Source organism: Chanos chanos, chromosome 4 (genome assembly GCF_902362185.1).
Source record: "Chanos chanos chromosome 4, fChaCha1.1, whole genome shotgun sequence".
NCBI classification, from domain to species: Eukaryota; Metazoa; Chordata; class Actinopteri; order Gonorynchiformes; family Chanidae; genus Chanos; species Chanos chanos.
The window spans coordinates 17,133,841-17,159,504 of NC_044498.1; the positions used below are offsets into that span (position 1 = coordinate 17,133,841).

General features: G+C 42.3%; 2 protein-coding genes across 5 annotated transcripts in view; one reads left to right on the forward strand and one right to left on the reverse strand.

The window, feature by feature from the left end:
* The window catches only part of palld (palladin, cytoskeletal associated protein), a 62,873-nt gene extending 44,833 nt beyond the window's left edge, over positions 1 to 18,040 (forward strand). For 3 of the 4 annotated variants that reach the window (XM_030771165.1, XM_030771166.1, XM_030771167.1), the window contains 12 exons: positions 3,681 to 4,340; positions 6,034 to 6,169; positions 6,938 to 7,042; positions 8,051 to 8,089; positions 9,469 to 9,690; positions 10,573 to 10,722; positions 10,969 to 11,057; positions 13,355 to 13,487; positions 15,297 to 15,504; positions 15,841 to 16,006; positions 16,804 to 16,937; positions 17,748 to 18,040. In XM_030771165.1, coding sequence (XP_030627025.1) covers positions 3,681 to 4,340; positions 6,034 to 6,169; positions 6,938 to 7,042; positions 8,051 to 8,089; positions 9,469 to 9,690; positions 10,573 to 10,722; positions 10,969 to 11,057; positions 13,355 to 13,487; positions 15,297 to 15,504; positions 15,841 to 16,006; positions 16,804 to 16,937; positions 17,748 to 17,908 — 2,203 coding nt within the window. In that variant the 3' untranslated portion in view covers positions 17,909 to 18,040. Of the gene's footprint in view, positions 1 to 3,680; positions 4,341 to 6,033; positions 6,170 to 6,937; positions 7,043 to 8,050; positions 8,090 to 9,468; positions 9,691 to 10,572; positions 10,723 to 10,968; positions 11,058 to 13,354; positions 13,488 to 15,296; positions 15,505 to 15,840; positions 16,007 to 16,803; positions 16,938 to 17,747 lie in introns of those variants that run through there. The other variant, XM_030771168.1, reaches the window with a different exon arrangement.
* Positions 18,041 to 21,557: 3,517 nt separating this feature from the next.
* Positions 21,558 to 25,200, reverse strand: cbr4 (carbonyl reductase 4). Its single transcript, XM_030772022.1, has 6 exons — positions 25,108 to 25,200; positions 24,154 to 24,304; positions 23,610 to 23,730; positions 23,210 to 23,343; positions 22,389 to 22,523; positions 21,558 to 22,126 (listed from the first exon to the last, which is right to left on the reverse strand). Exons 2-6 carry the CDS (start codon positions 24,296 to 24,298, stop codon positions 21,948 to 21,950), a joined length of 714 nt encoding a protein of 237 aa, XP_030627882.1. The 5' UTR covers positions 24,299 to 24,304; positions 25,108 to 25,200; the 3' UTR covers positions 21,558 to 21,947.
* Positions 25,201 to 25,664: the final 464 nt, after the last annotated feature.

Here is a 25,664-nt window from a genome sequence, read left to right on the forward strand (position 1 = left end):
ATAAACTTTGTAATATTACAGCAAGCATGACACTAGTTAACCTTTTGACTAACATCCATGAAACAGGGGTTAACTATTAATGCAGTCTTACAGAGATACAAATACCAGCACCATATGGAACAGTCATTCTGTCTGTCAGAGAGGAGAGCTCTGGGATTGGACGAGGACTCAATTTTTCACGGCACTGACTTGAGTTTGTTAATGTAAATGTTCATTAATGTAAATTGACCTAGAAAAGAGTTGAATGAGTTCCAGATTGCAGGAGTTTGAATCCATTCAGTAATGAATGAACATTTTATTTGAAATGAGCTGTTCTACTTGGACAAAGAGAGTACCTTTTAAGGCAAGGTGATGATGTCATCATGAACTGGCTGTCATCCAGGCTCTACATTTACTTCTGAGGAATTCCAGAACAAGAAGAAAAAAAAATAACAAAGTAAAAAACTTTACCTGCTATATTTAGAAAATGGGGTCCTTGTTCCATAATATTACAATGTGAAATTCTTTGCTTGCTGGAAACTATTAGGAGGATATTAAAAGAACAGGCTGATGGGTGAATATTTTTAGGAGCTTCTCGTTATTCCAGACATGCACTGGCAGTAAACGAAAGCCCAATCGAGAGAAGGCCGGGGGGGGGGGGGGATGGGGGTGTTTTGGGGAAGGTGGGGGGGTTAAAGAGAGAAATGAGGCTTGTATGAGGCATTCGCTCTGTGGCTCTTAAAAAAGGAGGAGAGGGAGAGAGAGAGAGAGAGAAGGAGCAGGAGGATTTGCACTGCACCTCCTTGAAGTCAGGGTGAAGGAGTTGGTTGCTTAAACACAGCCAAAAAAGGAATGAAAGCTCCACGCAAGACTGAGTCTAACCAGCTTTCAACAGCTGCCAAACTATTCCTGTAAAAGTTCTCTTTTTTGAGGATGCTTGAATGTCAGACATAGCAGGACTGGTAAAAAGGAAAGGAAAAGAGAAAAAGAAAGAAAAGTATGGTTGAAGCACAGTATACTTGAACATGTTCTTTACATGTACATGTAATGAACACTGGCACGTCCGAACTGCTAATTGTTTCGCAGCCATTCAAACATACGATGTCTCCCACACAATGCAAATGAATCTCAGTGCAGTAGTTGTTTAGTGTATTGTCTTATTTAGAAAAGTAGCTTTAAAAAGTTTGTACAAAAAGCCTTGTGAGCCAATTGTGCGTGTGTGTGTGTGTGTGTGTTTGTGTTTTCGGGGGGATTGGGGCACTATTTTTTTGTGTGATGTTTTGTTGCATAGCTCCTAAATCATTCTAATTCAGGTAGCTATCTTTACTGTCAATTTTCCAACGTTTAGGACTCATTAAACCTGTCAGATGTATTCAAAGAGAGAGGAATGGAGTGAAGACTTTCTCCTTATCTAGTTATTTAAAAAGGGGAAAAAACAGTGATTCATGAGGCAGTGTCTGGGAATGATTACAAAAGTTCTCTTCAGTGGAAGTCTTACAGAGTCAAGTTCCTGCACAGAAGTGCAGATTTGACTCATCCTCATGGTAAAAAAGGGAAAACCTGAGAAGTCATTTCTGTAGTATTGAGGAAATGTGTGATGCAATTACAGTCAAATGGTCATTTAGAAGTATCTATGGAACCTTTGTTTTTTTGAAAACATTAATTGAGTGGATTTTCAAGGAAGGATTGGTTGAGTCAGCTCAATATGACTGTGTGTGTGTGTGTGTGTGTGTGTGTGTGTGTACCAAAAATGTCTTAATCACTTGAGAATATCTCACATATTTTGACATGTTTAAAGAGCTCAGTTTCTTTACAAATGAAATCTGTTCATGAAATTATAACACAAAAAGAGTTTCAGTATCATCCATGGATAGAGATGGTTTGTGTTAAGAGACTAGCTGAAGAATTTTCACTTAATAACAAGCACAAAGCGTTCTGAGCCAGCCCGGGCCAACACAAACATGATCACTCTGTGGGTTTATAGGACTGACTCTAAATGATGAAGTTTTTAAATGCTCTCTGCTATCCCCACAGCTCACATAAAAAACTATTCCTAATCCAGGGTACAGACAGTCAGTCCGAGAGAGAGAGAAAGAGAGAGAGAGAGAGAGAGAGAGAATTTGTATAAGAGCGTTTGAAAACATACTGTACATCTTGTAGGTATGTATATACATAGGGAACATGGGTGGAGAAGGTAGTGGACTGAAAGATCTGATTTCTATAAACTGAAAACCTGAGAAGGGAGGAGAATTCAGTAAAGAGGCATAAAAGAGTGAAACACTGAACACCAGACATATAATGTGTCCTTTCACTGCCGATCGATCTCACACACACACACACACACACACACACACATCATGTCCCACCCTGTGTAGACGTGACTGTGCTGGATGATGTACTGTGTAGGAGGGCAGCAGTGTCAGGCCATGTTTCTGAGACAATAATGACACTGAGACAGTGATCATACTTAATCATTAGCCTCCACCTACACTAACAAGACAGCACAGAACTAGACTCAGCATTTCTCACTGTGCTTCTCTCTTTCTCTCTCTCTCTCTCTCTCTCTGTCTCCGTCTCTCTCTCTCTCTGTCTTTCTCTCTATCTCCCTCTCTCTCTCTCTGTCTCTCTCTCTCTCTCTCTCTCTCAGTCTCTCTCTCTCTCTCCCTGTCCCTCCTTGTCTCTCTCTCTGTCCTCACACTGATTATATAGCAATAATGTGTATTGTCGCTCTCTTATACTCTCGATTCAACCTGATTGGACGAGGTATTCTATCCTTATTTCTCTCCTCTAGAGACTTGTGGTTCTCTTTGACATGCTGTTGACACTCCAGCTTTTTTAACAGGCAGCACCTGATAACTTATCAGCCTCTCCTCATTCAGCTGTGGTTTCCTCCTTACAGCAACCCTGGGCTGTTTAAAGAAAACACACACACACACACACACACACGCGCACGCACATACTCAACTCCGTGTTTGTTCTGAGTCTTCTCACCTTGAGCTTGTCCGACCATCCATTTCATGAAGGAGAAAAAAATGGAAGCTATTTCCCATGACTAGTCTGAAAACAGTACTGTGATGATGTCATCTGTCAAAACGTGTGTGTGGCATGAAAAACAGAATCAGGACTCCTGGACTGAGCTTTTTTTTCTCTTCATTGGAACAAATGCTGTTTTAAGAACATTTCTGTAACACTGAATTAACATTTATTGTTAGTGAAGGAGCTGTACAGTTGCATCTGGACAGTTATTTGAATGTTTGTTGAATGCTTTGGCAGAGTTGTGTCCTGTGTGGAGAAGAGAGTGTGAAATCTTGTTGGACAGGAGATTGTGTGTTAGTTGGGTATGTATGGTATGTGTTTGATTGCAGTGTTCTAGAGACAGAGTGGGATGGTTGAAGAGAGTCAAGTCATTATGGTTTTCCAAAAATACGCACAATGTTGGATTTTTCTGTATCAGATATGTTAGCCGGGTGAACTTTCAACAACACTTGGTTTTAAAACTGTGATTTTAAACCTGCTGTCGCAGAATGCGACATGGCAAAATAAATTCACTTTTAAATGGCTTAACATCTTATGCTGTTTAATTGTCATAAAGATTAGGTTTCAAATTGTTTTTGTGTGTATTTGCATAATTGACCGATGAGTATGTTATGTAATGTATGTTTTGTTTTTTTGTTTGTTTCGTTTGTCTTTTCATCCTCCAGAAACGCAGAACAGCTGAAACAGCTGCAAGACCAGATCCTGTTGGAACAACAAGAAGCAGCCAACCTTCAACAGCAACAGGAAATCCCGCCTCTACCTGAACAGCAATCGCAGGAAGTCCCTCCTCCGTCTCCTCCTCTCCCCCCTCCTCCCTCCTTCCAGGAGCTTGAGCGCAGCACCATGCAGACAAGCACCTTCAACTACGCCCGTCCGAAACAGTTCATTGCCGCCCAGAGCCCCGGGGGCGGAGGGCCAATGGGGGGCTACACCACCCAGTCCTCCAACTCCTCCACGTCCAGCGTGTCCTCACCCCTCTCTCCCTCCACCCCCCACAAACCCTTTACCCGCGTCAGCTTGCCGCCCTTCCAGCCGCCCACGCTGGCGAAAGGAGGGAGCCTGGAGTCCCCCAGTTCTCCCTCTTTCCCTCCTCCTCCACCGCCGTTCCTCAGCTCCAGCGCCGTCTCTTCTCCGGGCCAGGAGTTCCCCCCTCCCCCTCCTCCACCTCCCCCGCCCATCACCACCAGCCCCACCCAGTCGGACACCTCTTCCCCGTTCACGTCCACTCCTCAGTCGCCCGCCGGATTCCTGGTGTCCATCCTGCCGGCCACACCCCCTCCTCCGCCGGTCAACGCCCTGGGCCTGCCCAAAGGCAACGGCACAGTGTGAGTTCCCACAAACGCTTTGCCATCTTGTTGTTTTGCCCTTTTTTTTTTTAAACTGTTGCCGTCAGTTTATGAATCTAGAAAGCTGATTAAGAACCGACTCTCCCAGCCTCAGTGTTGACCTTAACCATGAAAGGCAAGATGACAGTACCAGCCCTCACATGGCTGAGCTGAACAGAGAGAGATGCGAAGAATTTGAATTGTCCATTTTACCGCCTTATTTTGTTTTAAATCCCAAATATGTTATGGTCACAAGACTAAGGACAAATATGTATTTAGGGGACGTGACTTAGAGACCGTTGCCAAGAAATGTGAGTCCTTTTGTAGGAAATATTCGGTGATTTGGAGCCAAGCCATAATCATCCACCACTGGACAACCTCCATGCAGCTGCTATGCTTGTGCTGTTTGTAAGATGACATGTTTACATTCTTATAAGGCATGTTTATAGAGGCTGGGCTGGTGAGAGCTCAGGATCAATCCTGGAAAGACAAGCGCGCGTGTGTGTGTGTGTGCGCGTGCGTGTGTGTGTGTGTGCTTTGCTGATTCCAGAGTTATAACAGAAAGTAATATTTAAATATGTTCCTTAACATTGACAATTATGAAACACAATTCTTGCGTTCTTGCGTCATGTTGAGAGTGTGAGGGATGCTTAGCTGAAATATACAGCCCAGTTGAAATTGGTTTTCTTTCCGATAGGTCAGATTGTGCTAGATTTCTATGCGTACGGACACACAAACACCAGGTGCTGTCAGCCATGCAAGCAGCCTGGCGTTTTGTCTTATCGTATAATGTCAAGTCTGTCTCTTCAGGTCTAGATGGCTGATAGGGATTTTTAGAGCGTTATTATGGGTGTTGTGAAGTGTTTGTTCAGCCGTACCTTCCACCTCCTCATTTCCCTCTCCACCATCTCTCCCCAGTTTATCCATTTCTTTCTCCTCCTGACATTCCAGAATCAGAGAGGAGAGATAAGAGGAAACTGCAGAATTCCTTAGCCTGGGGTCAGACAGACGAGAGAGGCGCGTGCACACACACGCGTGCACACACACACACACACACACACACACACACACAAACACACACACATACACACACACACACTTAGGCTGGAAATATGCGAACAGAAATACAAAAGGAACCTTATATGCATTCATCCATGCCAGCAATAGATTGAACTTTTATTTTGAATTGAAGTCTTAAAGTATGTGTCGTGCATATTCACGTGCGTAGTCAGTTTGCGTGCATGTGGGGGCTCTAACGTTAACAGGGTCAGAGATGAAAGACTAAACATTGACTTTGTGGTCATGGTTTGACAGGTTATTTGACAGACGGTGGGTTCTCACCTGTCTGTGTGGTTGAGATGAACAGAGAAGCAGTCACTGCCCATCATTCGGCTGAATTCCACTCAGTTTCAGAGACATGACACTGTGTGGAATCTCAACCACACACACTGTAAAAACTTTGACCATACATAACAGAAATGATAATCTTGAAAAATGTGTTCAAAAATATGTTGGTGAGTTAAATAATTATCCTTGACACAGTAATATTTTTGTCAACTCCTCAGTAACCCGGTATGTATATTGGGTTGATGTGACTTGCCTTCTGTGGCCATTGTATGTGGTGATTCTTCTGTAATATACTTTTCTCTCTGTCTTATCTCTCTTCATCTTGTTTCTTGCTTATTTTGAATAGTCCATTTCAGCGCAAGTCTCCCAGAACAGCACGCATTGTTTCTGACTCTGAGATCCAAGGGTCCAAAGACGCTGTCATTCAGGATCTGGAGAGGAAACTGCGATTCAAAGAGGAGCGTATGAGCAATGGACAGCAGGTGTGTGTGTGTGTGTGTGTGGGTGGGTGAGCTAGTATAGCATGAGTTTGTTAAGCTGAAGTATGACCAGAGGCTATAAAAAAAAATGCTAAAAACAGAAATGCAGTTTCTCAAATACAACAAAAACACAGTCTGAAACCAAAACACATTTACTTCGTATATTCCAGATTAGACAAGAAAATTAGTTTTGCCTTCGGAATCATTACTTTTTTTACCTACGGGTAGTGGAAAAAGAATACACAAATACCTCCTATAGTATGAAGATGTGGTTCTCTTTAGGCTTACTCAGTATAGACTGGTGGCTATATTTTCAAGGTGTGAAATGACACAGGGACTTATTGACATTGTTTTTATATCAGAGCTGTTACTATGTTCCAACTGCCAACTCTCTTTGGAACTTTGAAAGATGTCTAAAATTTACCAATACACATTTACATTTACATGCTTTACATAGAGATACATGGTTATTTTACATGAGAATGTTATAAAGGTTAAATCAATGCTTCTGTTGAAACATTCACCATTTCCTGAACATCCTGGCTATGTTTTGACCCAATGTGCTAAAACACTACTGTTCTCATTCTGCATGCTCACTAATAGATGGCCTAGTATCAGAGTAAAGGTGTGGTTCAGTGGCAGCGTACGTGGGTGTGAGCGTGTGTGTGTGTGTGTGTGGGTGCGTGCGGGGATGTGTGCGTGCGTGTGTGTTTGTGTTTGAGTCTCACACACTAACCCACCACTGACACATTAAGGCCTGCTTGCTTTCAGAGGTTAACCTATGAGGAGAAGATGGCTCGTAGGCTGCTGGGAGCAGACAATGCGGCCACAGTGTTTAACACAAACGAGACAGAGGAGGAGCCAGTCACTACTCAGGTACACACACACACACACACACACACACACTCACACACACACACACACACACACACTCACGCACACACGCACACACTCACATACACACTCAAATACACACACACACACACACACACACACACACACACACACTCACATACACATACACCCAGGCCTGTTAATATAAAAAAATCTTTTGTCTTTGTCAGTGATTTTATTGACATAGTGTATCAGGAGATGTGTTGAAACACTGTGTAGTGTTTTGCACACATCTCTGCAACATCATGAGGTGTTTCCAAAGAAACCCTCAAGAATTTTTGAATGTGTTAAGTATGTAATGTATATTTTCTACATTGATGCAGAATACAATGGCATGTTATGCGGTCATAATAATCACAATGCCACAACGACAGACAAGAAAAAGTTAATCATTAAAATATTTTTTCAGTCTACAATTTCACTTTACAGCAGAGTCAGCAAACCTACAAGTTAAAAAAACCCGACCAGTAGTTAGCAGTGTAGCAATGAAATGAGGGTTGTTTTTACGGTGTTGAAAAACTTGTTAAAAGCAGGTTAAAGGCCTGGAACATTGTGTTCTGTCTCTTTGAGTGACACTATTGTTAAAGGTTACCTGCAGTTACCTGCATGGCTGTTGTGCCCTGTGGTATGTGTCTTTAAGTGAATGTGCCAGCATTCTGTGAGAGTGTGTTGCCATGTGTGTTGCCATGATGAGAGCTTAAAAAGTAGTTAAGAATGTCACAGTGTGTATAGAGTATAAGAGTTTGGTCAGTGTGCCGTGGATGTATGTGGAGGTAAGTTCACACACGCACAAACACATGCACGCGCGCACACACACACACACACACACACACACACACACACACACACACACACACACACATATATGCACATACATACATGCACAAAAATACAGGTACCTCTCCACGAAAAAATATGCCATGGTATTTCATCGAAGCACATCATCAGACAGAGACACAAAAACCTCCCTGTTCTCTTATCTCTCTACAGGGAAGCAGCCCAACTGATACAGAGTTTGTCCCTCAAAAGGTCACTCATAACCACCCTCTGTTACTGTCAATCTCTCTCTCTCTCTCTCTCTCTCTCTCTCTGTGTGTGGTCAATCTTATGCCTGGTCCAATCAACTGACTGTGTGTGCTGATTACCTTCACCGGGTTCAATGTGTGCGGTGTTAAGTGCATGTGTTCATGATTAAGTAGAACGGAAAAGCCCATGAATGAAAACACAGTGCTGAATGTAAGCAAGCCTGAGCAGAACTGACTTCCCAATGAAGAATAATCAATCTAGCTGCTTCATGAGCTGTATAATGTTATCAGTGTTGATATCAGCTCAGTTATTAAGATATGAGGATTTAAGCTTCCTCAGATACAGCAGACACAGTCTGAGACGGACACTGATAAAGCTCAAGTTTAAGCTGGAGCTAAAGCTGAACTAAGTGTTTATAATTGTAAATCAAGTGGTTGTCATGGGCTTTTTCATGTCACCTGTCAATTCCCAATGTTTAATACATTTTGATTGGTCACTTAAAAAGGTGTTAATCAAATTCTGGAAACTGCATGTGCCTGGTTCACATTTGTCCCACCCAAAGACAGAGACACTAAAATGCACATGGTTCATTTCTCGTTTCTTAAAGAACCATGGGCAGTACTGATGTCGCAAAGGTTGAGTCACAAATCAAATATGTGTTGAACTCTCAGCAAATTTATTTTCACAAATGTGGTTTGTGGAAATTTGTGTGTGTGTGTGTGTGTGTGTGTGCGTGTGCATTTGTAGGGGTGTGTGTTTGTGTGTGTGTGTGTGTGTGTGTGTGCGCGTGGGTGTGTATGTGTTCGTGTGTGTGCGTGCATGTTCTCCTGCAGCTGTGTCTCTAGACTGTAATTATCATTGTGATGTGTCATCAGCATACACCACTCTCCAGATGTTTCTGCTCCATCTGCAGAGACAGCAGGGATGGAGGGATGGAAGGGGGGAGAAAAGGGAGGAGGGAGGGAAGGAGGGAGGGTAGAGGAGGGAAGGGAAAAGAACAAGGAGATGGAAGAAGACATGAGTATGATAGAAATGGAGAAGTAGAGTCAGCAAACAGGAAAGTGGAGTGCATATAGTGGAGTGCAATTTTGGTTGGAGAGGACAGAGAAAGGGTAGACTTGGTGAAGCATAAGACAGAGAGAGAGAGAGAGAGAGAGAGAGAGAGAGAGAGAGAGGGAACTCAAGGAGGAATGACTTTTGAGAGACTGGCACAGAGAGGTGCATGTGTGTCTGTATGGGTGTGTATTTATCTTAAATCATGGTTGGGTTCTTGCTTTCTTTGATGTCTGTTTGTTCAGCTTCTTTTTTTTTGTGATGCTCCCTAAACTACATTACCCAGCTTTCATTGTAACAGGGCCCCATTTCCTGTGCATGTGTTGCAGGAGTATAAGGTATCGAGCTTTGAACAGCGTCTGATCAGTGAGATCGAGTTTCGCCTCGAGCGCTCGCCCGTGGAGGAGTCCGACGACGATGTAGAGCACGATGAGGATGCGCCTGGTGAGAAAGTGGCCCCGTTTTTCGACCAGAAACTCAAACACTTCAAAGTGTTTGAAGGAATGCCCGTCACATTCTCCTGCAAGGTCATCGGAGACCCAAAGCCAAAGGTGAGGGGTCACCCACCAGTGGGCTGATGAATGGGGTTTGGCGATGAACTTGATAGCTGATTATGGTATGGAATATTTGAAATAACCATTACAATCCAGTGTTTATGTAACATGGGTACATGGGCAGAGTATGTTCTCGAATGACGTGTAGGATTTTGATGTGTGTTGTTGTAAGGATGGTGTGTATTGTTCTGGCCGTGTGTTTTTTTGTACATGTCGTGTCGGTAACTCATGTTTTTGCTGTTTCTCACAATATGGTCAGACATGTATATGTTATGATAAGAGTCAAGCCTGTCTGGAGAGAGACTGAGTGACAGAGAGAGAGAGAGAGACAGAGAGAGAGAGTGAGTGTGTGTGAGAGAACAAGAGGAAGATATATTAACAGTGGATGTTAGTGTGTGCTACGCTGTCTGTGATAAAGCATTGGTGTGTTTGAATAGGGACATGAAGAATGAGGGAGAGACATACACAGAGAAAGGAAGAGATATGAGTGGTGGATGTAGGTGTGTGTTGTTGTGATAAAGGAGAGGCTCGTCTGTGCTTCTGTTCTCTCTGTTTTTGGGATGCCATATATGGCTCCTTCTCTCTCACTCCCCGCAACTCCCTTAATGACTGTGTGATGACAGCTCCCTGATGAATGACAGGAACGGGGGGAAAGAGAGACAGAGCGAGAGAGCAAGAGAGAGAGAGAGAGAGAGAGAGAGAGAGAGAGAGAGAGAGGCAGGACCTTTAGATGGAGTTACGTTGTTGTGTAACATTGTTTACATCTCTCTCCCCTGTGTGTGTGCATATGTGTGTGCGTGTGTGCACGCGTACGTGTGTGTGTGTGCATATGTGTGTGCGTGTGTGCGTGTCTATGCGTGCGTGCGTGCGTGCGTTCAGATTTACTGGTTTAAGGATGGGAAGCAGATCTCTAAGAGAAGTGAACACTACCGTATCAGCCGTGATCCTGACGGGACCTGCTCTTTGCACACCGCCGCAGCCTCACTGGACGACGATGGAAACTACACTGTCATGGCTGGCAACCCAGCGGTGAGAAGGCCAAAACACACACACACACACACACACACACACACACACACATACATACACATATGCACACACAAACACATATGCACACGCATACACACACACACTCATGTACACAAGTTTTTACCACAGAATGATTTCATTGTGAGTCACTGTTAAAAGCATCTACCTCTGTAAAATTCAACTTCTAAACTGTCCTTTTTCTCTTTTTCTTCTAACCGGTCCTTTTTCTCTTTCTTCCTCTGAAAGGGGAGGGTGAGCTGCACTGGCAGGATGATGGTCCAAGCAGTAAATCAAAGGGGGCGGAGCCAGCGCTCTACACCTGGACACATCCGCAGGTAAGTTTGACAGATAACCAATGAAATCACTACTCTCAGATTTAATTAATAATCAAATTGGACTTGGCATGGACTTCGCAATTATCCATCTCTTTGGTCAAAATCCAAACAATTTGAGCTCATTTATTAGAAAATCAGACTTCTGTACTTCAGACCAGTGTTTCCTGGTCATTCTCCTGCGTGGCCAGAGCTCACCACACACACACACTAGGGATGTAACGATGCAATGTAGCACGATACATCGCGGTACAAAAATGTGACGGTTCGCATCGTATAAGTTGGACAGTTTTGGTCGTCAGCTCTGATTATATTTTTGTATTATCATCATCACTAAACATACATTTTATTTCAAATGTTTAGACATACAAATACAAACACTAAATATAACAAACGCTACATTACACTTCATCAGCGGTAGTAAATAAATATATAAAATGAAAGCAGTCACCTGTATCATTATTTGTGTTACCAGTGCACAAAATCATACGTCACGCTTCCGGCATTCCAAACAAGGCCTCACGTTTTACATGTGTCAGTCACGGACAAAAAAAAAGAGGTTTCAGTAGCAGACCAGCAGCGTCAGGGTAAAGAGTAATGAGTATGGCTGGAGCTGAGATTGAAATCGAAGATGCGTCATCCTTCTTTAAATCAGAAGTGTGGCAACATTTTAGCTTTCCGATCATTCAACAGGAGAATGGCGACAAATTTAACTGACAAAACGAAGACGGCAGGCACTGTAGAAAAACTATCAGCTACACGACTGCTAATAGCACGAATATCATGCAGCATCTACAACGCCACCCGAACGACAAACTCCGGTCAGAAGATGTGAGAAAGAAAGCGCTTAAAGGCCAAACTTGTCTTGAGAAAAGTTTTTGCATCCATTTTGCAAGAGCACAAGATATCACCAGATCCATAGGTGTGTTTATTGCTAAAGACATGACAGGCCGTTCTCGGTCGTCGGCAACGAAGGATTTCGCCTATTATTTAACCGCTAGAGCCCTGATACAACACCCCGTCACGCCCGTACTTTAGTCAGTCTGTAATACCAGTCTCGTACAACCAAGCAAAAACCAAAGTGACAGAAATTCTGAAAAGTGTGGAGAGTTGGCTCATTAACCTGTGTCTAAATTTGAGCGTTGTATGTTGAGGTGCAATTTTCATAGTTTCATTTTGATGTAATACAGACAGACCCATTCAATTTAATATTTTATATCTGAAGACTATTTATTTTTCTCTTACTTTCAAAGAATTCCTCCTAGGGTCAAGCCTTTGGGTTAATGGCATAAAGAGACAATCGTTTGGCATTGTTAACGCATCTAAAATAAATCCATTGTTTTTATTCCAGTGTCAGTTCAACTGATTTACTCAAAAATATCATGGAAGAAACGAATTGTAAACATAGTATTGTGAATTGAATTGAACCATGAGCTAAGTGTATCGCAAATACACACACACACACACACACACTGTTTTAAGTGTTTCCTTCACCCTTGGATGACCCACCTGCTTCAGTTAAATAAAAGCTTGAGACTTCTGTTGTGCGTTGAATGAGGTGTGTTAGAGTAAGAGAGGTGGGCTGTGAACTTTCAGAGGCAGGTTTGAGAAACTGCTGATGCTGATAGAGGTGATAAAACTCACTCAGACATGAGACAAAGCAGCAGTTTCACCTGGAGAGCTGAATGAAGAGAACTGGAAAAATGAGGGTGTGTCCAGTCTTTAGAGCACCTACATGTTTTTCAGGGACACAATGAGCTTTTGAAGACACAGAAAATCTTCTAAAAAAAAAAGAAGAAGAAGAAGAAGAAGAAACCTTTCATCGTGTCCTCTCATGACCCCAAAGACTACCTAAGCACAAATTATTTTTGTGTACAGGTGTGCGTGTGTGTGCTTGTATGTGTGTGTGTGTGTTTTGTTAAGGGGTGTGGTTTTGTATAAAAGGATATGAGTACACTGTCATCAGATTATTATCTCATTTTTTTGTGTTTGACTAACGGTCTTAATGATTTTCTAAAGATTGTTCCCAGCGTCCAGAAGCATGAATGTCAGTGGAGCAAATGTACACAGTCTCCATTCAAAGAATTCTGTTGATTGGTCAAATGTAAATACAAATACCTACGCAGATACAGTTAGTCATTTGGCAGACATTCCAGAGAAATGCCCTCAAGAACCGAACTGCACTTACAAATGCAAACACATAGAATATGTTTAAATATATGTACACATAGAACATGTTCAATCAAACACAAACGTATATTCTCTCCCTCTCTCTCTCTCTCTTTCTCTCTCTCTCTCAGGCCCAGGTCCAGATCCAGAGACAGCGGGGATGAGAATGAAAATATTCAGGAACGTCACTTCCGCCCTCATTTCCTGCAGGCTCCCGGCGACCTCATCGTCCAGGAGGGCAAACTGTGCCGGATGGACTGCAAGGTTAGACCCTTCCACAAATCACATTACCACAACCCAACTTACCTTTAATTCAGTCTCTCAATTCCACGTCCTTTTCCACTGGAAACAGCAATGCAGTAAAGTCTTAAAACACTCTACTCTCTGTTGAGTCAAAGTTAAGATCTGTAAGCACGCAAAAGTGTCTTGGTAGGTCTGCAGTTCAGCAGTGAGCACTGTCTCTCCACATGCAGGAGTGAAGAAATACGAGTCTGAGTCGGTGATTAAGAATTTCTGTGTGTCTGTATGCGTGTGTGCGTCTGTATGTGTGTGTATGTGTGTGAGGGAGAGAGAGAGAGAAAGAGATCTGGGAAAAGTTTCCTTCGAGTGCAGTTGAAAATAATGGTGTGACTGAATGTTTCACCACCTCGCGGATGATAAATGACCTCCGGTCAAAGACTAAAAAAACACTACAACACTTCGCCAAAATGTAAAAGTTTTTTGCCTTTCTTTCTTTCTTTCTTTCTTTCTTTCTTTCTTTAGTTTAATTTTATTCCCTCTCCTCCCCTCCCTCTCACCGCATCTCTCACTTCATTCAGCCCTTTTTTCCGTTTCTTTGTTTATCTTTAATGCCATGCATGTGTCTTTTTCTCATGGTCTCTCCCTTTATCATCCCCCTAATTTCCTTTAATCCTGTCTAAATCATCCTTTTCCATGCTTTCTCTCTGTAATCCCTATACAAAAAGTCCCATGAGGCCTGTGTACTTTTATGTTTGTTCCACTTTGATTTCCCTTAAAATATTTGTGTTTCTGCACTTTACCCCCACTAACTCATCCCCCTCTCTTTCCCTCTCTCTCTCTCTTTGTCACTCTCTCTCTTTGTCTCTCTCTCTCTCTTTCTGTGTATGTGTGTGTGTGTGTGTGTGTGTTTGGGAGCAGTTGTGTTGTACAGTGGAATTATCTGAGAGAGTTATAATAAAGCCAAAGGACTCCATACAGGGAAAGTGAGTCTATAAAAAGCATCTGATCAGATATACACCCCTCACAGCTCCAGTGACTCAGACAGCCAGCGCTCTGAATGTCACTGGTATTTATAGAGAGGATTTCATTCCGAAAGCTCTGTGGCTTTCCAAACTTTCCACGCCAAAAATGTCCCACTACAGGAAGTGCACTAAACTCATGAGTAAAAACCCAAATGATTTCACCAGCTGAGTCTTCAGAGACAAACTCACACGCATGCACGCACACTCAACAAACTGTCGTTACACTCATGCATGCACATTCAACACACACACACACACACCCTCACACACACGCACATACACACACACCTCGAACACACACAGAAAACTTCTGCACGGAGACTCATGTACTATACACACACAAGCATAAACATGTATATGAAAACACACACACCACACACACACATACACAGTGGAGGTCTGTTGTTGATACACCTGAGGGTGGAGTTGGTGTTGTATTTCTGTGGAATGTGAGGGCTGATGAAAACAGAACCTGGCCTTCTCACTCAGGCCACTTTCCCATGAGAAAAACACTTAGACAAGGCCAATCAATACCAGAGCATTTATCCTGCTAACATGCATGTACACAACCTTGCATGTACGTACTCATGAACATTCACTGTGAAAGCAGATTGTAAAGAAAGTTTCAGTAGCTACTGTTCACCACAGTGAATACCTGTCAGTGCGGTTACACTTTATGCAAACATGAAATGAGCATTTCTATGATGGAGCCAAACATGGTTTAAATCCTTTCTTTGGATGTGTGTTTAGTTTTCTTAAACTTTATTGGACTGATATGTTTTAGTTAATCCTCTGCGTGGCTTTTCTGTAGGTGAGTGGTCTACCCACTCCTGACCTCATCTGGCAGCTGAATGGCCAGACCATCCGTCCAGACTCCGCCCACAAGATGCTGGTGAGGGAGAACGGAGTTCACTCATTGGTCATCGAGCCTGTCACCAGCAGGGACGCAGGAATCTACACATGCATTGCCAGCAACAGAGCCGGACAGAATTCCTTCAACCTTGAGCTTATTGTTGCAGGTACTGACATTAATGCAAGTCAGCAGACATGCACACGCATGCAAGTTCAACTTCATTGTACAATTTTATTGTCATTATACCCTGTAGTATAACGAAAAGCAAATTCACTAATCCTACCAGTGCAACCTACACAACACAAAACAGTACAAATACTGCAACTACAAAAAAGTATAAAGTATAGACAAGACGGTGCAAATATGCAAGCAGGAGTACACAAATATATATGCGTACACAAGTAATATGCATACTCTCATAGAGGAACTCAACCAGAGCAGAAGCCAGTCAGCTGACGCCTTAACCAAACATTTGTTACATCTCGTCTTCTCTTCACTGCAGCCAAAGAGATGCACAAAGCTCCCACTTTCATTGAGAAGCTGCAGAACACGGGCGTTGCCGAGGGTTACCCCGTGCGTCTGGAGTGTCGCGTGTCCGGTGTGCCATTCCCACAGATTTTTTGGAAAAAAGAAAACGAGTCGTTCACTCACAACACAGACAGGATAAGGTAAAACCTCCTGACCCATACCAGCGTTCCTAACCGATACATCAGCTCCACCAATAAGACCACAGACATAAAATTTAATGTAGCAAGTGTGTTAATCAGAAAACAGTCCATAAATTAGCCACAACTCTCGCAATGATTTAAACACATTTGAGCGACCAATGCCAACGTGTTATTTTAGCTCCTCAGCTTTCTCCAATCAAAATTCAAAACACAGCTCATACATCAAACAGTAAAGCAAGCCAGCTTTTATAGTCGCACTCCTGCTGCGAGTGTGTCGAATACACTCACTGTAGTCACCATGGGCCAACAGCTCCATATATGGAAAGAGTAACTCTGTTTCTGGCCGTGTAAACTGTCACCACATGTATAAACAAACAGTGTCCAAAACACTCTCGTAAAGAAAGCCTATATAACGTGTGGCATGGTCACACCCCGTCACAGAACATACAAGCTACCGTCTGTACCACCTCAAAGAGAAAGCGTTCAACATTTAGCAAGTCAGGGCGTCAGAGAGCATTACAGACAGTCGGTGATATTTCATCCTGAAACCAGATCTTTTTGAGGGATTACTTATTCAACCACAGAAGGACTCAGTAAAACTCATTATTTAATGCTTTATGTCTTTGATGTGTTTGCGCAATATTACAACAGAGATTTTCAGTGCGCCAGCTGCACACATGGTGTTGGAAAAAAAAAAGAGGCCTGTGGCATATAATTCCTTTTTTTATTATTTGTACTGTAATCTCTGACTCTGTCTTAACTAGATGGTTTTTTTTTTCTTGGGCTCGTTTTCCCAGCATGCACCAGGATAATTTTGGCTACCTGTGTATGATCATTCAGCCGGCATCGAAAGAGGATGCAGGCTGGTACACCGTGTCAGCCAAAAACGAGGCGGGCATCGTGTCTAGCACAGCACGACTCGACGTACACAGTGAGTTCACACACACACACGCGCACACACACACACACACACTGACCTGAGCAATACCACACTGCTTACATCCTCATTCATACACACCCATTCACTCCTGAGTTCATCTGGGAAAAAAAGACATTCCTGAAAAATATCTTATCTCTTTTTTTCTCATGTTTGGAAAAAGGGTTAAAGAGTACACAAATAAAATGACCAGTTTGACTGGTTGTCAGTGTTTTGTGTGTGTGAATGAATGTGTCGTAGAACACAACCATATTTCATAATAATAAAAGCATTCTCCTTATTGTGTTTTTGTATTTTTGTGGAGGTCCTGTCAGCCAGTGTTTGCCATTGAAAACACCCTACAGTATAATAATCTCTCTGCAAATTCCATTGTAATATCTATGACTCCTTTACTTTAGGTTAAAGCAACATGAAGTTTGTCCGTTGTCATCCATGCAGATAAAGCTTTCTCATGACCTCAAAGGGTGTGGATGGCCGTTTAGTTTCACTGTATGGAACGTACACGTTTGCATCGCAAACAATAGAAATAAAAAATAGTAAACACACATGCTGTATTTGAGCATGTAGGTTTTTTCCCACGTAGGAATATATGCATTGGACAATGTACTGGATAATCAGGCAGCATTCTTAAAAGGAACAGTTCTGTCATAAGATTTAGTTTGTGTGTTTTCTCTACTTCTCTATGACTAATTGTGCTTTTGAATGATGAGGGTTAGTAAACATGTGAGTGCTTTGGGCGATTCTGTTTCTCACTCTTTCTCTCTCTCTCTCTCTCTCTCTCTCTCTCTGTTTCCCACCTCGCAGCCCAAATGCAGCAGACACACACCCCGAAGCCTAAAAAGGTGCGTCCCTCAACCAGTCGCTACGCCGCTCTGACAGAGAAGGGTCTGGACGTGAAGGCGGCGTTCTTCCCCGACTCCAGCCCCCTGCCACCGGGCGGACTGGTGGAAAGCGATGACCTATAAAGACCAGTTTGGGCTTACCTGACCTATGAACCCTGACCTTCTATCCCTAGCACCACCGCTCGCTACCCATCCCCCTTAGAAGACCCAAAAAACGATCCATCTGCTTTCAGCTATGCTTGAAGAGGGGAAAGCACATCCCTTAAAAGCCCAAATTTAGCCCCAAAAACAACTGGGAAAAGAATAGTTCATTATGTATGCCGCACCCTGAGACAAGGAGGCCCAGCTTTCTCTAAGATTTTCAACAGGTCTATAAGGGCTACCTATGAAATCCACTTGGTGCCACATAGTTTGTGAAAAGGGCAGTGGACTGCGTGTGCGTCTTTTTTTTTTCTTTTCTTCTCGTTTTCTCAGAAGCAGTGAGGGATTGCAGGTGAGAAGAGACGTGGTCATTGAAATGAGGTCGCTCATATTCTGCCTCTAATCCAGCTGATTAAGGTTTCATCTCAGATGAAACGCATATTCGTAAAGACACAGTCACACGCTTTCTGTTTTGCTTTGAAGAGGATGTGTATCACGATCACCTTGTTTTTTGGCAGCGCTGGATAATCTCACACATGTGCCGTATTAACAATCTGAAATAATCTGAGAATGTAATCCAGCCAAAGACCTCGATGTCGAATTAAAAGTAGCATCTAGTCCTGCATGTTACTATGGTGCCAATTCTTAATATTTCTGTGTATTTACTCAAGGCCTTAGTTTATATATTTATGCAATACTGGGAGGGGAGGGGGGGCTAATCCCAACCTTCCAGCTCAGAGGACAGGATTTCGGCAGGGGACAGGGGGACGTATCCACCACATTGAGCGGGACAGAAGGCTGAATGTTTTTGAGTTTGACCTGCATTATTTAAGTGACGAGGGGGGACATCCCAAAACACAAAGAGCTTTTTTTTTTCTATGTGAAACACAGTCTATTCTGAATACAGACAGAGCTCAGTATCACAGATACCATTAGTGCCTGGATTTAGGTAAAGCACAAAACCAGTAGATATCGCACAAGGCCGGGCCTTAAGTAGTTTTTCTTTTTCTTTCTCTCTTTTTCTTTCTTTCTTTCTTTTTTGTCAGATAGTAGTTGAAACTGTTTAAGATGATGTGAAAAGAATAATGATTGAACGACAGATGTTTTTTGGAGGATGTTGTGTCATGGAGGAAATGAATGATGGACAGGTGAAGAGAGTCTGTGTGGGAAGTGGAAAGAAAGATCTAACAGGAATGGAACGAACATTATGTGACTGGGAATACTGGAAGAGTATAATTAAATTGTTTGGTTTAGACATGAGCTGACACTACAAAAAGAGCATATATATATATATATATACTGGTAAAGGGCAACGATTTATCTACACAGAAGTCACGTAGCAGAATTAATGTAGAGTGATGATGATGATGATGACAGTGATGATGATGATGATGATGATGATGATGATGATGATGATGATGACGGTGATGGTGAGATAAAGGCTGTTGTATTAATGATAGAGACTAATTTTTGACACTTTCTTTAGTTTGCAACACACACACACAACCAAAACTCAGTTCTAAAGATGGCAGGTGTACTAAACACAAATGAGATTGTCTTCTATTTTTGTATACAAGTTAAATAACTATTAAGTGCAGTGTTTCCTTTTCCCTATCTAAAGAAACACTATCCATACAATGATATTATTAAAACTGTCATTTTGTTCTATAGCTAAAGTTATACCTGGTCTTTATTTAAATTATAAGCGATATACTGCCATTACAGATCACTTCCTGTATTATTCATATACTCATGCATATGCAAAACTGAGGTACTTTGATTACAGTGAATTTAAGAAAGAGTCTCTCAGAAAACAGTTGGATGACTTGACAGTTGGATTACAATACTCATTACCTATGATGCTTGCAATTTATATGCATAATAATATATTGAAATGTATCCATGGTTACATATGTACTTTCTCTCATGATTAGGTTGTCTGTGAGACTTCTTTTGCCCTGTCAACTTTTCTTCTTACAGTTACTGGATCACAGCATGACAACAGAGAGGACTCTTAGCCTGACTTTTTTTCCCCTCTCTGATTTCCAAGCCAATCTGGGCCTGTATATGGAATGTTCACCTGACGCTATTTTGGTTTATGAATTAATAATATAAATAAAAGTCTCTGGAAGTACTGAGCTTGTTGAGCGAGATCCTGCAATGAGCCAACTGCTGGCAAAAACATTTCCCAACAAAACTCAACCATTCATTTTACAGTCAATATTTACAACAAAGTGAAAAGCACAGACAGTTGGCCTTCCACAGAGTGTACTCATTAAAACCTCCTTTTCCTCTGTTTAGATTTTGTTAGGTACGTCACCCCAGTCTTTCTGTCAAAATAGCTGAAACTGAGATATATCTTCATTATTTGAAAAAATCAATCAGGCTTAGGGAAACGTCTCATAGGCAGTTGTTTCATTGTTGACTGTCTTTTTTGTATATTTGTTTTCATAGATTTAGCCCGTCATGATTTAGTAAGTAGTGTTAATATTCTTGTTTCTTATGCTTCCTCTGACAGGAGAAGTGGGGAGCAGAACATTATGGAAATAATAATAATATATACATACACACACACACACACACACACATATATATATATATAAAGAAATGCAAATGGACGACAGGCAGGAAGATGGTCAAAATCTATATTACTTTTAGAGGTCTCTCCAAAGATCTGTCCATGCTTCACATACAACCAAAAGAAATGACTATGTCCCACTGTTCTGACCCTAATTCATACATCTAAAAATGGGAACAGATCCCAAATACTCTCCCTATCTTTTTCATAATACATATATAGTCATGTAGTTTAAAAGACAGAACAGTTATTAAAGAAGCATTTATGAGTTTATGCTACTACGTAAGGTTACTTTAGGCTCTGTAATGAGAGTGATGCATTGTGGGTGTTTAGTGAGTTGATGTGTGCGGTGGTTATGTATGGTTCAGCACGGTCGATATGGAAACATGACCTAAATGTGCGTGAGGTTGAAGCTGTCTCCGAGGTGACTGGGCATTACCTCACTGATAGGTCTCACATAGCTGGATTAAAGACAGACTAACAGATGACATCACAGCACCCCATAATCCCCCCACACACATACAATGACCCCTGACCTCATCCATCCCCTCCACGAGTCTGCAGCTGTAACCCAAGTCTCAAAAACACTCGGCCGGCTAAAAATAACCCATTCCCTTTTCCTGATTCACTGCTGGGGGCTGTAGCCAGAATCCCCTCTCCCCGAGCCCCAACACGGGTGGGAGTAGAAGGGGTTGATTATGAGGACGGGGTCTATGGAGGCGGGGAGGGGGTGGGGGGAGACGACTCTCCCAGGAGACAGCAAGACTGAGAAATGCACGTTGAGAGATTAGGTTTCCTTTACAAATGGAAAAACAGAGACCTGGGCCTGAGGTATTGCATCAGAGAAAACTTGGAAAACCGAGACCGAGAAAGCAGATTAAGAAATTCTCTTTACCGCCGTTGATCCATATTCCATATTAAATTAGCTGTTGTCCCTGATGAAAAGGGGATGAAAAGAATGAAAAGAACCACAGCAGAACAAACTGTTTTCTTTTCTTTACTGAGAACATGCAGAAACTGGTTCAGCTTGTAAAAAAAAAAAAAAAAATACAAACCTTCAGAGGCGTACAGACACTGTACTCGCACGCCCTATTGAATAAGTCAGCCACAATTAGATTTGTTTTTTTTTCCATGATAAAGATCAGTCCTGTCTCCATATCATTCTTACAAACCCGAATTATTATTCTCGCCAGCACTATACTTGATTTCTGAGCAATTTCAATTAAAAACCTATCATCTAAGGACTTTCTTAAGTAAGTCCCCGGGGACAGAGTTTATTTTCTCCGTGTAGTGCAATCACATTATTGTAGTTCGTATTGGAAAATGCCATACATTGCCTTTTCAGTAGCTTACTAGTTCCACTTCTCCGGTGAGAGTGATGGACCGCACCAGCAAAGTACTGATGGAGGGACCTGCAATAAGTTGGTGGAGATTGTTCAGAGTCTACATGGCCAGCTGCAGTCCTCCATCCACCAGTAGCACCTCTCCTGTGATGTAGGGCGACTCCAGGAGGAAGAGCGCAGCTTGGGCCACATCCTCGGGCTCTCCGAACCTGCCCAGAGGGATCCGCCGCACCGCCTCCTCTTCCCGCACGCCGGCCGTCATGTCCGTCCGGATGAACCCTGGACCGCAAGAGACAGAGAGAGAGAGGGGGGTGTGTACCCGGTAGTCCCTGGGACCCAAATACAATGGCCAGCAGCGGGCAGTTTGGGCCCAGTTTGGTTATACGTGCATTAAATACAATGCAGGGTATCCCCCACACGCCTTCATTCAGTGATTTGGACTAAGTGTTGAAGAGAAGAAAAGAGAGAAGAGAGGAGAAAAAGAGAAGGCTAGCAGAAGGAGAGAGAGAGTGGAGAGACGATACAAGAAGACAGCAGGTACCTGGAGCAACCAGATTGACTCGGACGTTTCGGGACGCGACCTCTTTGGCCAGAGAGCATGTGAAACCTTCTAGTCCTGCTTTACTTGCACTGTAGACACACTGACCAGCATTCCCCTTCAAACCCACCACCGAGCCTGAGAAAACATCTTATCAACATCTACATAACGTTCAGATAACCACAAACATAACTTACAGTACTTCACAGGAAAAGACTCAGACCAATGTTTACACACAGTCTAGCCAAATATTTCCATTTTTATTCTTCCATTCCACTGCGGAGCAGAAGTACAGCAACCAAATTTCAGAAAAACTACTGACAAAATTAAGACTATTTCACTAATATTTATTTCAATAACAGGTCGCATTCCTACGCTATTGGGTGTTCATTTAAATAAATGTTTGTATTGGCAGATCAGATTGTAAAATATGTTTTCCTCATATGAAACTCTATTGAATGACTGATGAGACTGACTTGGCATTTAGGACTCGTCAGTTTGTGTACAATGTCTGTGCAGCTCAGTGCAGTTCGAACTATATATTGCCCAATTTGCTTTAACTAACATATACCTAAGAAAATATTTCAAGTTCCATACTTAAGGGACAGTAGAAACCACCAAATTGGTTTAGCTCTTTGTGAACGATGACCCTTAAAACAATATTTGAGCTTCTAGCATCACCTAGTGGTAACACAGCAAACATGCCTTGTTGTCTCAATCACTAAACCGAGTTCTGTTTATTCAGTTCCAGCTCTGGCTTCCAAATCTTATCCCCTCTCAGAGGCAAAAACTGACCATGTCCACAAATCAACCCATCAACTCACCTATGTTGACGATGGCACCTCCTTTAGTTAGCATGCTCCGTAGCGCCGCCCTGCAGGTGAAGATGGAGCCTAGCAGGTTGGTGTGCAGCACAGACACCATATCTTCAGACTTAGACCTCAACAGCAGAGCATCTCTGTAAAACACATACAGTGTGAGGAAATGAATTCTGGTTTATAGTTAAAGAATTAATGGACAGGTAACCACACACCACAGTGCAAAGATTAATCTGTGTCTGAAATACCTATCACCCAAAACACATGCACACAGAAAATCAGTTAGTATATAAAAAAGACAACCTATCTAAACTAGATGATCCACAATGGCTAGTGGATACACACATCTCTCTCTCTCTCTCTCTCTCTCTCTCTCACACACACACACACAAAGAGTTTAACACACTTGTTAATGCCAGCTGCGTTAACCAGGTACCCTACTGAACCGCAGGTCTTTTGGATTGTCTCAAAAGTTTTCTGTACTTCCTGTTCATTGGACACATCACAGGACAGGGCCATGTGGTTGGCTGCAGAGAGAAAAGCTCATCATGATCAGACAGTCACAGAACCACAGAACCACAGAACCACTGAACGGCGTCTGCTAAACTGTCAAATGTACACACATATCCTCTGAATTTACTTTCACTCAACATATTGAGATCATGTCAGTTTAGTTTATTAAAGGTGTAAAATGAATCGATGCTGACATAATTCATACTCACAATGTACATCTGTGACATTATGGGAAGACAAGAAATGCACAGTGGTGAGTGGACAGAAACATTAGATTCTGAAGACCCTCAGAGACAAGAGGGAAACAGCACTAACGAGACTAATCATGGAGGACAGTAACTTAAAAGGTGTGATTCTTTAAATGGTTCATTTGATGTGTTCCTGGTAGGTGAGTTACAAGAATTGTAAGTGACTCAAAATGAGAAAGATGTGATTACTTCCAGCGAGCGAGTCAGCTGTTGTTTGTGCTGCTTCATGATTCCTGGACACGACAATGACCCTGTGTCCCCTCTGTGCCAACAGCATGGCGACCGCCTTCCCGATGCCCCGGGAACCCCCGAACACCACACTCAGCTGAGACATCACCCCCTACAGGTTACATAAGAATTTAACTCTTAACACCAACATTCAGTGAGGGCTGGGTAGTGTGTTCTTACTGAAACTGAGCTCAAAGTTAAAGGGTCTGAAATGTCAGATGTTCTTGATCTTAGATTGCTAGAAGTGTGACCAGGTTAGGTTTCAGGAGTCAACACAGCTGTAAAATCCCCGATGCTATAATGAAGTAGACCAGGGTAATGTTACTCAGTCGCGAGTTGTTTTGAAACATACATAAACAAGCAAACAAAACCATCCTAACCACAGGAAAACATAAGTGATCTTGGGAAGTATCATGCTGACTACAGTGTATTACAAGTGTTTTTGAGCATGAAGGACATTCAATCAAGTTGGGGGTCAATGGATCCTAAACTAAAATGAAAGAATCAGTATACTCTAAATTAATGAGTATCAAAAATTGTAAAATCCTCAGCTCGTTGTGACGTGACCATCAAAGCACCGAACGGTTCGTGTTTTTAATCATAATATGCTGTAAAGCTCGCTAATATGAACGATGTAAATTCATGATGCCTGGCTTGTATCTGTAACGTCATATAGGCTCCTTAATGCAAGCTATTAAACACTTGGCAACTCACTGTCCCACAATCATACTCTACTATCAATGAACGCTGCAGACCTTTAGGTTAAATGAAAGGTACAACTGGTTAACCCTACAGTGAATACAGACAGCACAGTGCAATATGTAGCATGTTGGTTATAATGTCTTTCTTGTGATGCTTAAATTCCAAGCTTTTAACTCGAAACCTTTCTTAACTTAAACATGGTCTCAGACTCACGTTTGAAATGCTGTTTAAGGCTCACTTCACGCTGAAAAGAATACTGCTAGTCATGTTTCTGATGAAGAGTTTAGAGAGCGCTAGAGTAGACAGGACATCGCCATCTTGGATGAGTGTGACTCTGTTATAACACCACTAGGTGGAGACAAAGATCAACAGAGACAGAAAGATTCATTCTGAGTCCGGAGCATATGCACATCGTAGACCCGCTAGGTTAGAGACAGAATAACATTAATCACAAACGCACTTAGTTCAAACTCAACGTATCGGACTCAGTGATTTTGACAGACAGTGAAAAGATTTGCATGGGAACACTGTGAAAAAATTGGGAAACAGTCGCGTTCCCTGTGGAACATAGTCATCTCTGCCAAGCCTATAATTTAGAATATGAAATGAAAAAACAGGCAAAAATCCCCACTTTTCGTAACGACTCGTGAGAGTCGTGCTTTTTCAAATTATGATCACGCATTTTACTGCACTTGTACTGTTTGGAAAGCTTTCGTCATGGACACAGGACAAACTCCAGCAGTCTGGCTGGTTTTGTCTGGGGCTTCCAT

Coding starts and splice junctions, on each gene's coding strand:
- cbr4 (XM_030772022.1), bottom strand. CDS start 24,298: ATGTCTCAGCTGAGTGTGGTGTTCGGGGGTTCCCGGGGCATCGGGAAG. Junction 23,731..24,153: donor AGCTGACTCGCTCGCTGGAA/GTAATCACATCT, acceptor TTCTCTCTGCAG/CCAACCACATGGCCCTGTCC. Junction 22,524..23,209: donor AGGTGCCATCGTCAACATAG/GTGAGTTGATGG, acceptor ATGTTTTCTCAG/GCTCGGTGGTGGGTTTGAAG.